We start from the raw sequence: 17,834 nt of genomic DNA on the forward strand, positions 1-17,834 counted from the left end.
TTAGAATTACTTTTTTATCCGTTTGTAAAACAAAACAAGATTATAAAGTGATACGACGGCAGTTGAAACTGGTCACAGGTATGATCCAGGGGGGAAGCATCAGAGCGGATCGAGGCTGTCAGAGAGGGCAAAGCTAAAGACACAACTGCCTCTAATGTTAAAATAAAGTGTCAAATAAAATGACAAAATTATATGGTTGTCAGATATTTTTAAGTTGTATTTCCTTCTTGAAAGAAGTGATCCGTAGCGAGATAAGCTGCATGCGGTGAGCTAGGTTACCTAATCGATATACCAGAGGATCGAAGTTGTTAAAAAGGCGCCCGAAGGATAATTAAGTTGTGTTCGACTGTTTTACCTATGACACAGTAAACCATTTAATGCTATAGTTCACTGGACATTGGTTCCTATATCGTCTGCAAAAGTCTGCCTTTTTTTCCAGGAGGAATATTCTATATAGCACGTACAGCGCGTGCATGGCGATCACGGACGGTCGGATTAAGGGATCCATGGTGGTGATCTTGTAGTCAGTGCGAGCTCGAACCGCATGACCTGCAAGACATTAAGATTTCATATGAAAGATATCTGTTGTTTTTTTTTATATTATAAAAAAAAGGTGTGAACGTGGAGGGGGTGCTGAAGGCGAAGAAAAATGATACATCATGCAATTAGTCAAGACGGTGCGCACGTACAACCAATCTCCGAGCACAGGCCTGTTACATCAGACGGACCACAGCAATCCAAGGTAGTTATCGTTGATAAAAATAAAGATGAAACTTGTAGCTATAGATTCCTTCCCTTGTGTGGATTCGTTTGTAGTTCTTTTTTTGGCAGGGATACGTGTGTGTGTATAAATGAAAACGTCTTTAAAAACAGATCGAACGTTTATTGTGGCGCAGCTGACTGATATAGCGGAATAATACAAGGGTTATTTAAAATTATTTAATTTCATGGTATCATCAGCACTTCTGTTCTAAAACTATAAAATAAACACACAGATTGCCACTATATATACTGCAAGGCAGTGAGAGTGGGGAATCGATATTATGCATGTATCCATCCCCGGGCCATGCTTAGGGGCATGCAGACGATCGAGGCATTTGCCTTAGGCTCCACGTTTTTGATTAATATAGTAACTATATATATATTGGCTCCAAATTAATCCATATGCCTGATCGGGCCCCGCGGGGGCTAAGAACGGCCGGGTCTGTCCATTCCTACTGATTATACATATATACTTTACTATATAGTTCTCGGGTCGACATAAAGGATGCTTGTTGTTATAAAAGAATTTGCGGGAGTGATCTGTATGGCATTATTGGAGCCTATACAACGATTTTTATACTGTTTCACTTTACTCGCTCGTCACCACTACAATGAGGGTTGTAAATTCGTGATTTCTAGCTTCGGGGCACACGTACTTCTCACAGAGCTGGCCATCAGTGGTTTTCTCCCCTTTAGTACTCTTTAGGTCAAAATCACCACGTGAAGCAGGTGACACCACAGGTGACATCTACCAAAGGTACTAAATACTATAGTATTTACTATCTTTGTTTCTTTTATCTCTGTGGGTAAAAGAGTCTTACACCAAGTGAAACAATCAATAAAAGCAGAAACGTCGTTGATAATAATACGGTTTTAATACCTCCTTCTCCACCACACCCACTCCCCTCCAGAAAAAAAAAATAAAAAAATACAAGCTGTACTTTAGTCGAGGGACTAGGGTACCACTCGTATTACACATACCCGTATTATTACCATCTACAGCTTGTAGCCGTCTACTTGACCCTACATTCTGCCGCCTAATAAATAACAGAGCAGTTCATCATCCCCTAACATATATGTAGGTGCACTATATTACCAAATGTATCTAAGCTTTCACTAGATGTTTGACTAGAGTTTAAAAAAAAAAAAATAGCAACGATTATTCAATAGCCCCTCCCCCTTTTTATTTGTTCGTTCGTGTAAAGACAGTATTCCAGACCAAGAAACGCAAAGAACCAAGGAGACTTCATCTAGCATTGAGGTCTCCTTGAAATCTTTTGTAACAATTAAGTATATATATATATACAGTATAAGCGATCCAGTGTGTGATACGACCGCACGGATTTGTTGTTCGCAAACAGGCCTTCAGTGGTTATTGTCAATAGGTGAATATAACGACCAGAAAAAATACTCTCAGCCTTATAACAGAAGACAGCAGGACGGACCCTCAAAGGGCTCCTACGCAAACCACATGGACAGCTTGGATTTGCCAAAGGGTGGTCAGGGGCCGCCTGCTCCAGACAACAAAGATTCTAAACTGACACTGAAGCAAAACTTTGGCTTTATCCGAGGAACATCGCTTGTAATTGGATCTGTCATCGGTAGGTGTATTAAATTATCCAGGGTTTTTGTGTCCTTTTTTGCTGACATCTGTAACAAGTATTCATTTGTAAAAAGAAAAAAACCACACACACAGCAGTTTTTAATAAGATGGTATTTTACGTTTTAGTCCACACAATTTTTTCCCTCTATCTTAAATATTTCGCATCTTGTGTTATTCGAGCTTATCTGATAGATGGCAAAAACTGTAGATATTTCTTGTTATCTTTATTGGCGGATTTGTTTTTTGTTGGAAACTTGAAAGTGGCAGCAGTTACAATTACACACCGACCGACCGATCGAGTATATTGGGCAATGCCTGTCAGCTTTATGCATCAGTCTATTCACACACAAACACACGCGCACTCACGCACACAATGGATAATAAAATCTGCATTTAGAATCAGGTACAGGTATTCGTTTAAGCATAGACGTGGGAGATATAGTTTTTATTTGATCCGAGCCATATATGCTTATTTTGACCGAGGCAACATACTAAGGTCTTGTGGACAGCACTTTGTTTTCTAGTGACTGGTAAAGCTCATGCAAGATACTATAGTTGTAAAAAATCGGGGTGAATACTATAGCCTTCCGTTCAAGAGATATATCTATATGTTCCCTTCAGAATCTTTTACACAATCAGATTTCTAGAAGTTCTTCAGGAACTAGTAACGGTTTAGTTACTCTAATGAGTTCACACGCTTGGCAGGTTCTGGAATCTTCATACTTCCTCAGAACATCTTGAGGCTGACAGGGTCTGTGGGATTGAGTCTTGTGGTGTGGGGACTAGGAGGTGTGATTCCTTTCTGGGTAAGTCTGTCACACGCAAAATCAACTTAACATTGAACATATGTACTGTGTCAGTCGTTGCAAAGACGAATCTACCTGTGTAGCCGCTGGCTGAGGGGTGTAAAACCCACATCAAGTGTTTCAATCCATTACCTGTCCATTTTTGATCCAGTCAAGATTAAGTCGATCAGTATCATGCTGGGCAATGGGCAAGTCTGCAACAACTCACACTGCTTTCCGTCGAAATGAGATCAGATGTCGTTAATGTATTCAAGATTTTCTCCACCAAATACCTCTCCACACCGTGCATTGATAAAATGCTTTGGCTTACATTTGACGAATATTTGTCACAGGTGCTCAAATAGTTCTTGACCACTCTTACTCGACAATTTTTGTCGACTGTGTCCACCCGCATGACGCGAGATCAGCTATAGATGTCACTTTTATATCTACCCACCTTTTCCCTGTCTAGAGTCTATGCCCATATAGTTATCTAGGACCTTAATTATTACAGCATGCTGAGCAAACTTGGAGTTACAGACAAAGTACCTCGATTACCACCCCACCCTAATCTTTACTTGCTGTTTCCCTACCCAGGATCTATGTCTTGCACGCTTTCGCCCTCGGCTACTGTCTCTCAATCGTTCCTTCTCGAGCCAAAAGAATATGCTTTGTCGTGGGCGTGAAGGTTTCGTAATCCAAACGTTTGATCGATGCCCCTGCTGCAGGTGCGCTGACGTACGCCGAGTTGAACAGCGTGGTGAGCAAGTCCGGCTTGACGTACGCTTACCTTCACGACTGCTATGGTCGTCTTCCCGCTTTCCTCTTCCTGTGGACCTCAGCCACCGTCATCGTCCCCTCCATGATCGCCATATCAGGCTTGGCCTTCGCTGACTACTTGCTGACGTTGGCCCCAGTGTGCGGCCCGCGGCCTGAACTGATTGTCAAGCTGTGTGCTGTGGCCATGATAGGCAAGAGACTCGATCAGTCGATCGTCCATCCTCACCTGTTTTGTTTTTTTTTTTTTTTTTTTTTTTAAAGGCTAACCCGAGTACAAAGTTATTTGTAAAGGCACGAGAGGGTTAGCTGTTGAAAGATACATATGCCATACATACTTTCCAAAAATGTGAGCAAAAAAAAAAAAATAAATAAGAAAATTCCGCTCATAGAGGTCCAGAGCTCATTTTCTGTGATCTTCTGCTAATAATAATAATAATAATAATAATAATAATAATAATAGCATGATAGCTTCTATAAAAAGGAAAAATCACTATTAAGTCTGAATCGCAATGCTGATTGTTTGATCTATCCTGTTTTTGTTTTAAGTGACTCTAATGGTGATCAACTGCAAAAGCAATGATGTAGCAGCCCCTGTGCAGGTGATATGTACCATCCTCAAAATCCTGGCCCTTCTTGTCATTGTCTTTGGTGGTATCATCAGGATGGCCCAGGGTGCGAAATCATTATTAAAGTTGGAATAGTTTTGTTAGTTCTCAACATCCTAACAGGTTTTTGTTCAGTTGGAGGAGTGATTACGTGAAATGCACACACTATATCTACATATATACACAAACATTGAAAAGATGTTCTTTTGGTAGTAGAAGCAAAACTTGTCTATAATGATCATGCAATGCTCAGTGCTTTTGAGTGATATAACTATCGGCTTAGATACATACATGCCAGAATTATTCATCCCATAATCATGCCCAGACCAGCCATTTATGCAGCCAAAAGATAGTCAACCTGTCGTTAAGTTAATGTCCAAAAACAGACATGCATATCGTGTCTACTTCTTCCATGTTCATTTATTTCCAGGCAGTGTATATACAATGGTGTTTGTGTCAGTGTTCGTATATGCCTGTGGACTTATGTGTGTCTATGTGCGTTTGTGTGTGTCAATATGTGCAAGTGTGTTTATATGTATGTCTAAACATTTCAATTTAGGGTGGACAGCAGAGCTAAGGCAAGGGTTTGACAACTCCACTAAAGAATCAGTTAACATTGCCTTGGCATTCTATTCTATCAACTACTCCTATGCTGGATGGTGAGCTTCAAAACATTTTTTTACATTTTTTTAATTGTGAGGGTGAGGGTGAGGTCATGCCTGCATGCTGGATTATGAATTTGCTTGCATTATGTGCACTGTGATGACAAATGGATGATTAGATGTTAAAGATTTTTTTTCCTTTACTTTTAGGAGCAATGTCTTTACCATCTTTGAAGAAGTTAAGAACCCCAAAAGGTAACAATTACTCCATTACCATAACTAACCACAGATCTGTATCTTCAGTAAATTAAAACATTAACAAACCATTTTTAAACAGGCCTTAATTACCCCTAGACTTATAGCATATGGATCACTTTAAACATCAAAATATACTCTATTCTGAATAAGTTAATAAGCTTCCTCTTATTGTGTCATTTGAGAAATGTGAGATCACTGGCAGTCACTATTTTGGCTGTTTCCAGTCCTCTGTATCCTCTAACCCTGCCAAACTTTTATCTGACTAAAAATATTCTTTAAATTTGCTAAGGATAACAAATTTCTTTTTATCCATGTTTTCTCTAGGAACCTACTTGCTTGTAGTGGTGTGGGGATTCTGGTTGTTACTGTCCTCTACATTATGGCAAATATTTCATTCTTAACAGTCTTGTCCAGGAAGGAAATGATGACAAGCTCTGCTGTTGCTGTGGTAATTTTGGACCTTGATAAAATTATTTTATATATTTCAACTGACTTTTAGAGTTTAATAATCTTATACTAAAAATTATGAGAACAGTGAAAGTATCTTATGCATTTGTAATAAAATAGTATTTGTAATTAAGTCACTGCATGGTGTGGGAAAGTGAGAAACTCTGGTAAGGTCTAAAAATTTATAAGATGTGTAAAATTTACTAAACATTCAAATAATTTTATTTTTTAAATATATTTTATCCTTTGGAAATAAATGAACTAGATAGAGTAATCTGGAGAGGAAAGAAAGTGGTAACAAATAAAAGGATCACTTTTAGTAGCAATCAAATTAACACGATTAAATATAATTTTATTTTCCTAAATGAGGACTGGGCTGATGTTGTATTGGGATCAGCATCAATCACAATGCTTTTGGCCATAGCAGTATCAACATTTGGTGCTGCGGCTTCAAGTCTTTTCACGGGGTCAAGGTTAAAGATTACATTATTTTTATAGTTTAGAAACTACATATCTAATGTTATGACTATATATCAGCATAACCATATTTACAGTGAATGCATTTTTTACTTTTTTTTTAACATGGTTTTGATAAAAATTCATTACTAAATATTGACATAATTTGTGTACTATCTCTTGTATACTATGCCTGATTATGATAGTCTTAGATGTCTGCTAGACAACAAAATAATACCGAAGATAAAACAGGTATGACTTGCTGTGCAGATGATCAATATTACTTATTGGATGAACAGGAGTCAAACTGATTTGTCCATGGACTGTTTTATAGAAATTAATTTGGATGAACATGTGATTGTAGGGATCTATGAAGTTAAACTTTGTAAAAAAAATTATTTTTATTTCAGAATAATATTTGCAGCTGGAAGAGATAATGTTATGCCAGAGTGGCTCAGCTTTCTTCATGTCAATAATTTGTCACCAGTTCCTGCCATTTTGTTTACAGTGAGTTGTTGAGAATAGTATTTATATGTACACAAATTTCAACAATGCAGGCATTTTAAAAATTTGCAGTAAAGACATGCAGTAAAGCATAAATATTATCACACAAAATATTTCATTAACAAATTGTTTTAGTTTTCTCATAGTTTCCATGACCATATGCTAGTCTGTTAGGACTCATTGGATACAGTCTTATTTTTCTTAGTATTCCATGACAACTTAAAACATCTCTGGACTTCATTTCCAGGGCATACTAGCCATCATTTTTGTGATTCCTGGGGGAATCGGTAACATCATCAATTTCCTCATGTTTCCCATGAACATTCTGGACTTCTTATCAACAACAGTTCTCTTTGTGTTTCGTAAAACAAAACCAAATGCTCCACGTATCATCAAGGTAGGTTTCAGTGTTACAAATGTAGTCAGCACATTTTCTATTCTGCATAAACAAACAAAAAAAAAAAAGAAAAAAGAAAAAGAAAAAATGTCGACAGTTGGGGGTAAAAAATTCAAACTCTATATCAAGGTATGATGACAGAAAAGCTCGGTTTCCAAAAATGCATTTAAAATGTGCCTGTTTAGCACATCATGATCTTAGATTTTAAAATCTCTTGATTTTAGGGAAACAAGGAAATTGCATGATCACTTATTATTCTTAATCATTTTGACTGCTTCATAACAGAATGAAGACGATGCTTTTAAAATATCAGATATCTTTGCTTAGTTTTAATATAGTATTTTAATCTTTTTTTTCTCTCTCTCCCACACACATTTTGTCTCTCATTCTCCAAGAATAGTATCTAATTATCTAATTCACCATTCATAGTGTTCTTTATCTACAGGTACCACTGCTAGTGCCATGTCTGGTGTTGGCATACACATTGTTTTTGCTGGTTACACCACTTGTTCTAAACCCGCGCATGGAGTTTCTTTATGCCACATGTTTTGTGGTAGCTGGTGTACTTTTCTATGTGCCTTTCATTCACTGTGGTTTCAGGATAAACAGGCTTGGTAAGTTTGTATTTAACTTAGCAAGTAAAAAACCAAAAAAGGTAATAATTTAAATAGGTAAAGAAACAAAGGCCCTTAATTGTAAATTTTTTTTCCAGTCTCTATGATGTCAAAGTAGCTGGGCAATCAGCAGCTGTTAGGCATTTCCTTTAAATTTATTTATTATAATAGGATTTATATAGAGCATTTCCTCGTATGGAGACAAGCTCAATGAGCTTTACAAGAGACAGAGGGCAATAGGGAATGAGGCTGATTGACAGAAACATCACGATCAAGCAGGCCATACACTCATATGCATATTTGACATACAATCGGACAGTACATGAACTGAGTGCACAATTAAAATCCATACACGGTTAATGTAAACACACACACACAGAGTTGCATACACTCTCACATGCACAGTAAATATACAATCAAAACGTACATTTAACGTACTGAATGATTCTCTAGAATGTTAGATCAAAATGGAAGGTTTGCGACTGGGCAGTAGTTTGTTAGGATTTTTTTTAGGTCACTGGGATCAAGGTTAGGCTTCTTTAATAGTGGAGTGACAGTGGTGTGTTTGAAAGGAGGAACAGACTAAATGTGATTAAAATATTTTCAACCCTCCAGTTTTGCCTTTTGGAGCCTTTGGCTGTTGTAGCTATTGTTTTGAAAGTGGGGTTCAATTTAAAAAAATTAATTTGTGAGAAAAAGACATTCTTCACGTGGTCATAAAAATAGGATGATGGAAATAAAAGCAATTTTACCTTGATGTTTCTGGTTATAAATGGTGATTTCTTTCACGTCTTTCGCAAAATTTTGTTTCAGATGGAGCTGTAGCAAAACTGCAATTATTACTTCAAGTGTCACCAGCAACATACTCCAAACTGCAATAGTCAGCGTGGTTTACGTATCTGAGTTTTGGGTTGATAAAGCTTTGGTCTATTAATGTTAAATCTTAAGTTTTTGGCTGACTAAATGTGTGTACCAAGCTAATTTTCTACTTGTACAATAAAACAGAGACAACCAAAACTAGATTCTGTATTCAGTGGTGTGGTGTTACCAGCTGATCAAGACGCAAACAACTAGACCTGTGCATCATAAACATTTTAATTTTAGAGACATTACATAGACATTATACATGTTTGATCTAAGCCAAAATGTAATACACTAGAGTATGACCCACAAACAGTGAAACTTTTGGCAAATGTGTAGCATATGTATGAAAAAGTGTGACAACTGAAACTTAGCTTTTAATTCTCAGAATGCTGAAAACACATTGTAAAAAGGTAAAAACTTAATCATGAAGGAACTCACGGACTAGATAAACGAATTATAAAAATATAGAGTAATTCAACAGTCAAATTGAGGACAACAGATAAATATAAACATATATAATACAAACATAAAATAAATGTGCCTTAGTAATCACAGAAACCTAACTCAATATCAAACTACTGAAAGCTAAAGTTCTGATTTGAATTTATCTCTGGTGGTGTACATTAAACTCTAATGGTAAAATAAAGTAAAAAACTGCACTTTATATTTTTAAATGCATATTCAAAAAGACAAAGCTAACATTAGGAAGATTAAATTATACCGAGTCTTCTATCAAAACAAAAGCCATTTAAAAAAGTACAGAATTTAAGACCATAACGTCGCAGGAATTTTAAACTTTAAAATGTATTTTATAATGATGTGGATAAAATGATTTTTTAACCTCTTTGCAAAAAAAAAAAAAATAAATTAAAAAAATGTTCAAACACGTGTACATGTGTACAGAACAAGACTGCTCATATTTCAGTAGTTACTATCCATTAACTAAACACATCTGAAAATAATTTTGAACTTGGCTTAGCCTTTAAGGTAAACAAAAAACCACAATACTAACAACTTAACATCTTATAAAGTTGATGGTCCACAGTTCATTCCTGTAGAATGAACAAGCTGTTACATATAATATTTAAACATAATTAGTGTTAGAAAATTAATATAACACCATTTTTGTGCAGTGTGCTTAAATCTAGTTTCAAGACACCTCAGCATAACTTTCCTATAGTTCAAATACTTTTCTTTTTAGTTTCTTTTCCATTTTTTTCTCCTTAAAAAATAATTTTAAAAAAAATGCCTTCAAAAGACCTCTTGTAGTAAAATTATTATGAAACTACAGGGTGTATCAAAACAGCTCATTATCTGCATCAATAAAAATCAACAAAATAATTTAATATACCAAAGTATAGAAGAAAATTTAAATCAGTGTACACAGCAAGAGGACAAAATCGATAAAGGGGGATCGTGTAGAAGACTTTTTTTTTTTTTTTTACAATATAGATTAAAACAAAGTTTTTCAAATCAAGTGAAAGGCAAAAAAAAAGAAAATAGAAATTTTTGTCATTAAAGCTTTGGAAAGATATCAGAACAAAAATGTATATATTTTCTGCAACAATTACAGTTAAGTGTTGAGGCAGTCTTTGCATCTTTCTGATCATTGTGCAGTCTAAACATTTAGTGACATCCTCTTGTATTCTCAATTGCTCGTCAACTAATGGTGAAATGTAGCACAGTTTTTAAATTTGGAAAACAGCTTTTAACAACAGTTATATTCATCTTTCCAAAATCGCATGCCACAAAATAGCACAATGATAAAATAATGTCAGGTAGAAAGAAGGGTTAAAAATCACTTTTGTCCTTCAAAAATCTCTATGTCAACATAAGCATTGCACTGAGAGAGAAAAAAGACCCCACCCTGGAACACATTTTCAAGGTAAGTCCATTGCGCTCAGCACCAAGATTGATTAAGCAACCTTGTTAAAGAGAGAATAAATAAAGAACGTTACGTTTAATTATTAAAATAGTTTTTTTTTAATCTTGTGAACCAGCTGGTATTTTTATGCATCTTATAAGTACACTAGTCCATCAGAAGGGTACGAATCCTTTATCCATAGAAATCTGTTGGCATATCAAACAACTGGCATTGAACACCGGCTGATAGCAAACTGCTGCTTTAGACCTAATAAATTAGATATCCATTATGCAAAATATCCATTACGTTAAAAATAGACGTTATTATGCAAATAAGTTCACTCAATAGATATTTACAACCATTTCTGGTAATGACTAGAAATGCTGTCTCCATGGTGGTGCAAGGGTAAAAAGCTTGTCACCAAGACTGAGACTGTGGGTTCTGGATTCAAATCTCACCTCTGGCATAAATACATATATTGCCTAGTTGTGCCCTGCTTTCAGTTCTAGACAAGCTAACTGTAATATAGCCACTGATACTAACAGAAAAGATAATCCATTGTCAACATACTTTCTCGACTAAAACCATAAAAAACCATAAACATAAAACCATAAAAAACATAAATGCATAAAAACTGAATACAAATTTTAGAAGCTGCCAAAATACCATAAAACTGGTATATTATGGCTGGCCATGTAAATGTCTATGGAGAACTGATCTTGAGAGAGAAAAAAATAAAACCCATGCATTTTCTTACTAGTTTTATTTTGGGATATCACTCTTCTTGTCCTTGAGCCACTGCATCTTTTTAAATGTCATTCTCTGATGAGATGGATTAATCAAAATATGCTTGTCTATATATAGTAAAAATGTGCTTACTGCACAGAGAGGACAGTGTTCCATTTATCACCTAAAAATTTTATTTTTAAACAAAATTTAATAAAATTTTTATTTTATTTTCCATTACTTAAAGTACCAGAGACTAAAATCCTCCCAAGCTAAATTCTGAAAACTGAAAAACACAAAACTATCAATATTGCCTGGTAATAAAAGTTCTACCATAAAAATATGATGGAATTTTTGTTACAGAGAGATTCATTATCTAATACCACAATTAATGGAAGCCATTAAAACAACTTCAAAGACATAAGTAACATTTCAGTATGCATAAATCTGGAGAATTAATGCATCTGAGAGTATTTTCTATGTGAAATATTCCCTTCAAAAGAAATTAATCGGAAACAAATCATCTGACCAACCTAAACAGATTCATTCCTTTCAGGTTTTGATTGTATAAAAGATTGTATAAAATGAATGTTATAATACTTGTAAACTGAAAGCGTGTTGTAAAAAATGATACTTATAAATATCTTTTCCAGTGAAATAAAAGACGCTCTAACCTCACACTGTGTATGGGTTCCATCTAGAGTAACTGTATAAAATATACATCTTCACAGTAAACCTGTCTCATGAGAAAAAAAAAAAATCACTTTTGCTAGTCATTATAACAGGACTTTCTGCAATGTCAGGATTTTGTGTTGTGTACGCCTTAAAAAACTTCATCAAAAACATAGGGATCCCAAATAACACTTTAGAAAATGTGAAATAACAATTTCTAAGTTATTATGCCTATCAAATCTCATACAAAACGATACACAGCCAAATAACACCATAATTCTTACACATCACAATCTGAAATTTACTATCAATGAAAACCATAAAAAGTAGATGATTTAAAAAAAAATCAATAAAATTCTTCATAGAATAATTTGACAAAACAAAACCCTTACACTGCTAAAAGTACATAAATTCTCCAGTATGACTAGAAATGTCACAATCACCAACCACTAATATGATGCAAGCTGATTTGAATACACTGAAGGTTCATTGTCGTCTTGGAAAAGAATCTAGAGATCCCAAGTGAGTGAATGTATAGAAAGTTAGTAAACAGTCTGTTGAGAATGTTAATACTGCACATGCTGTGATAAGATCCTTCTATAACAGAGGAGATAAAAATGTTTACACTCATTTGTTTATCTTAAGGCCTGTTCGTGATGGTTAAGAGAGTCATAACTGGGAGGGGGTAGCTGGGATGGTGATGGGGGTGTAGTCGGCTGTTGACCATTTTCTGTTGATACTTGCATGTTGTAATATGGGTAACTGGGCATGCGACGAAATTCTCGACGGCGTTGTCGGACAGGTTGTTCTTCATCTGCATCAATGTCAGCATTTTCTCCACTCTGTGTTGTCATGCGTCCAAATACACATTCTTCATAAGATGGTGGAGCTGCCAGAAACAATGAAAATGCCAGAACTTTAAAGCAGGGATATTTTAACCAATGACTTAAACATACCTATGATAATGTGTTTTATAATGCCATTTTTTTTTTTATAGGCTACTTGTATCAGCTGAATTGGTTAATAATAATAAGTGAGAATTTATATAGTGCAACAGTTCAGCCAAAGGCAAACTCATTGCGCTGAACAAGATCACAAAGTAGTCACAAAGATATAGAACGAAGAACAATGTGAAAACTTGCTGCACTCTGGCATGAAAGGGTGAGAATATCTTGAAAATATAAGCAATGTTATCATGTGAAAAAGAACAAAGGTGATCATTTATTCACTGCAACTCAAGATCACTTCCAAAGTGAGTGAAACATGGCAGAGTGGAGTCCATATATATGGTTATAACATTCTATTTAATATTTTCCAATGAGCAATATAGACAAGATCAGAAAACAGAACAATGCAAATAAAGAACACTGCACAAATACCGTAAGTTCTTTCCATTCCAAAAAATATAAAACGCTGTAGTTATATTTTCTGATAATCTTAAATTTTCTTCAGACTTTTTATCACAAAGAATGAAAAGCTTGAGATAAAAACTTACGATCAATGATGCTCATTCTCTGTGGTGGTGCTGCTACATTTGACAGTCTGTTTGCGTCATATAGAGGGACAGTTCCAATGGTGACTGCCACAGACAGATCTGTGCTGTTCCAGCCAACAGGTACTCGTAGCTATTAAAATGTAAAGAAAATGAGAAAACACTGGGTTATGATTTTTGATGTCTGAGATGTAAACAAAATGACAAAGCTATAGAAAATTATCTGAGAAAATGCCAATCATCAGTTTCTTTTAGATGAAAGCTGGATATGTCCACCAAGATTCCGAAAGTAGCAATGACAAAAAAAATGGGAGTGATAGCCATTATAGCCCTGTTGATACACAATGTACCCAACTATAACAAATGCAAAAACTCTGCGGTGCATTTATAACATATAAAATAATATACCTTTTTTTTGATTTTTTGCTTGCAAAGGGTAAGTAGAATAATTATAAACACTCTGCTTTATTATTCTTCTTCCTCATCCCCATCCCCTCTTTTCCTCTCTCAGACCTACATATTTATGACTATAGAAAAATCTTGAAGTCTAACAGGCACTAGAAAGCAAAAGAAAGAAAAAAGAACGCTGGAAGGAAAAAAAAAAAGAAAATAGGCCAACAGTGGGAGAATAAAAGAAGAAAAGGTATTGAGCTTACCGACACTTGGTACATAGTGGAAATTATATTGCATCCTTCAAGTAACGAAGGAGCAACAGCTGGAATTAAGGCATAGTTGTGAAGGGTGAATGTCTTCTGTGCCTCAATATCCTCATCAATTTCATAAAGCACCCAGGCATTTACCTTGTCATGGTATTTTGCATTCCCAGATGAGAAAACACTATTTGAATAACCTGTGTATCGAACAGTCTGCAAAGAATGTTTCTATGTCAGAAGAAAATACGAATAAAACCAAATAAACAGGTAAATATCAAAGAAACATTCTCATAATGTATAGCACCACCCACCAATTTAGCACTTTTACTGCTGAAAGGGATGGTTATTTCCTATATTTTGAAAGCATGTTAAAGTCCAATACTAATCTGTTATTAGTCTATACAGAAAAACTAACATTTTTTCCAAGTAGCACAAAGAGTTGAGGATGGTCAATATAAAAGATTATTAAAGCATTCTTTTTGTCTTTTTACTCCTTATGTTCATGGTATGATATTATCATTATTATACTAGTACAATTTCGTCAAGCAATCCCATTGACTGTTTTGAGTGTAGGGATGATTTGAATGGCCTTTGTAGGTAAATAATTATAAAATTTCCAAACCACAATAAAATTGATTCATTAAAACAAGAGAGTAGTATGGACTAAAAATAGACCTTCACCTGGATCAACTGAATGGAAAGGCCACATAGGGATGAGGTTGATTTATTTTCTATACTTATTTCAAACATCATGGGTTCTCCAGGGACAAAGCCTGTTTTACGGAGACTAAACTTGGAGATGACCACACCTGAGTCACAGCAACAACCCTCATATACCTCTTCCTTGGTTACAAGGCACGGTTCCTGATAAAAGTCAAGAACAACGAATAATGAATAATTTCAGCTTGAAAATACATATAAAATAAATGTGTTTTGTTTATGTTTATAATGTACTATTATAAGAAAATAAGTGTATGCATGCCCACACATAACAAAACAACACTACCTTCCTTTTCTAATCCTATGAAATTACTTGATCATTACTAGTTACTTTTACTGTCAATCTAGTTTTAAGAATACTGTACACAAATTTCTGGGTTTCCTTAATTTATGAATATGTTAATACTTTGATGCAAAATTTCTAGATCTGTAAAGAACCCTTTAAAAATTCACTTACTGCCACATTATGCAAAGTATTTAGGTCCAGGTGATGAATAACTGTGAAATCCTGTATGCAGTCCAGCATTCCTTTCCATCCCCTATCTACGAATGCCATACACTGATACCGGACATATCCTCGCCTTCCCTCAAATGATGAAGGCACACTTGTAGGCAAGGACATGCTGAATGGATAAATATGATGCCCAGCTGGATGTTTGACATCAGGGCCTGCAATTAGTTTGGATAAATATGGATGTGATTGGAAACAACATGCACATGCAAACTTTGACTTAGCAAGGTGACTGAGGATGCAAACAAGCTGAAAAGTTACTAACATAAAAAAAAACCCAGAAACAGCAAAAACAGTATGAAGTTATAAACTGTGAACAGAGAAACTATCTTCTTAAAAGCCAAAGCATAGACATGTCTCTACTCTTTGCTGTCAGTATTAATTTACTGATAAAAGATCAATCAAGGTCAACAAAAGTCCATAAATTAGTAATAGATAATCTGTAGAATTGCAGCCCTATACTCCTTGAGGAGTAACAAGAAATAAACTAAACTACTAAACTATAGAAAAAGAAAGCAAAACAGGCAGAATAAAGGCTTCAAGATATAGCTTTATCAATGAACAAACAAAAAAAAAAAAATGAAACAAAAACCCAACAAAAAAATGCATAGCATATCAAACTGCATTTTATTTGGGAAGAATTTTACCTTGACCATCACTACTGTAAAGCGTGATGCTATCATCAATGTAAGTTTCATATGCTCGATAATTTTTGTTGCTGTCTCCACCTGAAACCTCCCATGAAGATTTTGCTTGCCCTTCAAACCTTATTGTTATGTCTGAAACAGGGAAGAAAAACACAGATGAAAAGCTGCAAGAAAATATGCATGACACAGAAAAGTCTCCAGCTGTTAACATCTGCTTATAAAAAACTTTCTACAGATAATTTGTGAAAGCTCCTTGGCATAATATTATCCACATCAAAAAACTATTAACTTTTTGCATAATTAATAAATGAATTAATGAAGCTGGCAGAAAGCGAGAAAAGGTGGCAGTGGCTGAGGGAGGGAGAGAGAGAGTAGGAGGCAGAAATATTAAATGCCAGGACAGAAAAAAAAGGAAAAGCAGGGACATCCCCTACCCTCTTTAAAAAAAAAGTTACAATACAACACACCATAAAAAAATTTCATAAATTATTCACTAAACATCATTAGAGAAAAACTATTTACAACATGATGTTATCTGTAAAAGCTTATTTTACGTGGTTCATGATGCACATTTCAGTCTAGGAATGCAATATGAACAAAAGGAAACAAACAAAAACATCTCAAAAAGAATGAGTAACATCCACGTCTTGTACGGCTCACTGAATATATGTGTTGGTTTGGAAATCTCAAGAACAACACTCCCAGTGACGTTCTGCCCAGCGCTGAACACTGCATCCTCATTGTCAAAACGAATGTCAAACTCCTCAATTTTCATTTTGGTTGCTTGTTTTGATTATTACATGGTGTATTCTGTAAAAATATACATTAACTTCATTAATAAAACTAGCAAAAGTGTAGAGAAATTGCTAGCTTTTGCTGCATCAGAACATGATCCTATAAACAGTAAGATTGAAAACGGGTGAACAGGGGAGAAAGAGTTGACGTATTTAATAAGCACGTATGTTTCCAAATGCTACTAAAAAATCGGTCAAATCTATCTCTGTATCAGCGCTCAAAGCTAGCACTGAAGCCTAAAAATATAAGCTTGTTTCAAACACGCCCATGTCTTAATACATCTTTTTTGAGTTAACGGCAAAAGCTAATAAATTTGTTATACTCACCTCCTCCCACTTGTTCAGAATACTCTCACTTGCCGCCTCACACACCTACACGCGGGCGCCCGTACGAACTAACATTCTCACGATGGTTGTAATCTTTCTACCTTGATATCACGAATGGCTCGAATTTCAAGTCGAAACGAAGTATTGTTTTTTTAAAAAGACAAATTGGAGGAAAGCACATTAGTGAAATATACATATGTGTCTGATACCCGAAAGGTCTTCTCAGCAAATCATCATACCTTTGTTCTTTCCGTATCAAAATGTCCAGGTAAATTTTTCTGCGCACTAAGATTTATCATTAAGAATTTTCCCCAAGCAAGTCAGTCGGCATCGACGTCGTCTGCAGCAAGATCACCGATGGTCTATACTGTGTCACTGTATCTTTCTCATGTGAAAACAATCAATCACAAATCATAACAAGACACTGGATGCTGACACAAAGACATCTGTCTGCATCATGTGAATGATGCCACACCTAAGGAGGCGGCTTCGTTCTGTTCGCCACCGTCGATTATTGATCGACACAGAATTATATTTGCACAAAACGAAGCGCAAAAAAGATGATCGTCGTATATGAGAGTACTCTCCCCTACATCACTTCCGCTGCTTGCGTTGCAGACGACAGACGCTCCACATACCTGTTGTCCAGTGAAAATCCTGGATCCTTTGACCAATGTTCAACGATGAAACGAGTGACATTTAGCGACTTATATCTTATTGTTCTTCATTAAACCTCACTAATAAATGTCCA

At 35.4% G+C, this 17,834-nt stretch overlaps 2 protein-coding genes across 4 annotated transcripts; one reads left to right on the forward strand and one right to left on the reverse strand.

Annotated features, from left to right (window-relative positions):
• The first annotated feature begins 326 nt into the window (after nt 1-326).
• Nucleotides 327-10,162, forward strand: LOC112577178 (b(0,+)-type amino acid transporter 1-like). Of its 3 annotated transcripts, none has more exons than XM_025260176.1 (13): nt 327-1,519; nt 2,124-2,363; nt 3,071-3,171; nt 3,879-4,121; nt 4,477-4,602; nt 5,095-5,194; nt 5,348-5,392; nt 5,720-5,843; nt 6,212-6,315; nt 6,709-6,805; nt 7,050-7,199; nt 7,645-7,813; nt 8,627-10,162. In XM_025260176.1, exons 4-13 carry the CDS (start codon nt 4,013-4,015, stop codon nt 8,692-8,694), a joined length of 1,092 nt encoding a protein of 363 aa, XP_025115961.1. In that variant the 5' UTR covers nt 327-1,519; nt 2,124-2,363; nt 3,071-3,171; nt 3,879-4,012; the 3' UTR covers nt 8,695-10,162. The 3 variants fall into 3 exon arrangements, with proteins under 3 accessions (XP_025115961.1, XP_025115962.1, XP_025115963.1); XM_025260177.1 differs by having other exon boundaries at nt 2,148-2,363; XM_025260178.1 differs by having other exon boundaries at nt 2,180-2,363.
• On the reverse strand, nt 8,893-17,675 carry LOC112577177 (arrestin domain-containing protein 17-like). Its single transcript, XM_025260174.1, has 8 exons — nt 17,084-17,675; nt 16,623-16,772; nt 15,963-16,094; nt 15,262-15,473; nt 14,766-14,948; nt 14,088-14,297; nt 13,435-13,564; nt 8,893-12,828 (listed from the first exon to the last, which is right to left on the reverse strand). Exons 2-8 carry the CDS (start codon nt 16,735-16,737, stop codon nt 12,575-12,577), a joined length of 1,236 nt encoding a protein of 411 aa, XP_025115959.1. The 5' UTR covers nt 16,738-16,772; nt 17,084-17,675; the 3' UTR covers nt 8,893-12,574.
• Between the last annotated feature and the right edge of the window lie 159 nt (nt 17,676-17,834).

This window comes from Pomacea canaliculata, linkage group LG12 (assembly GCF_003073045.1).
Source record: "Pomacea canaliculata isolate SZHN2017 linkage group LG12, ASM307304v1, whole genome shotgun sequence".
NCBI classification, from domain to species: domain Eukaryota; kingdom Metazoa; phylum Mollusca; class Gastropoda; order Architaenioglossa; family Ampullariidae; genus Pomacea; species Pomacea canaliculata.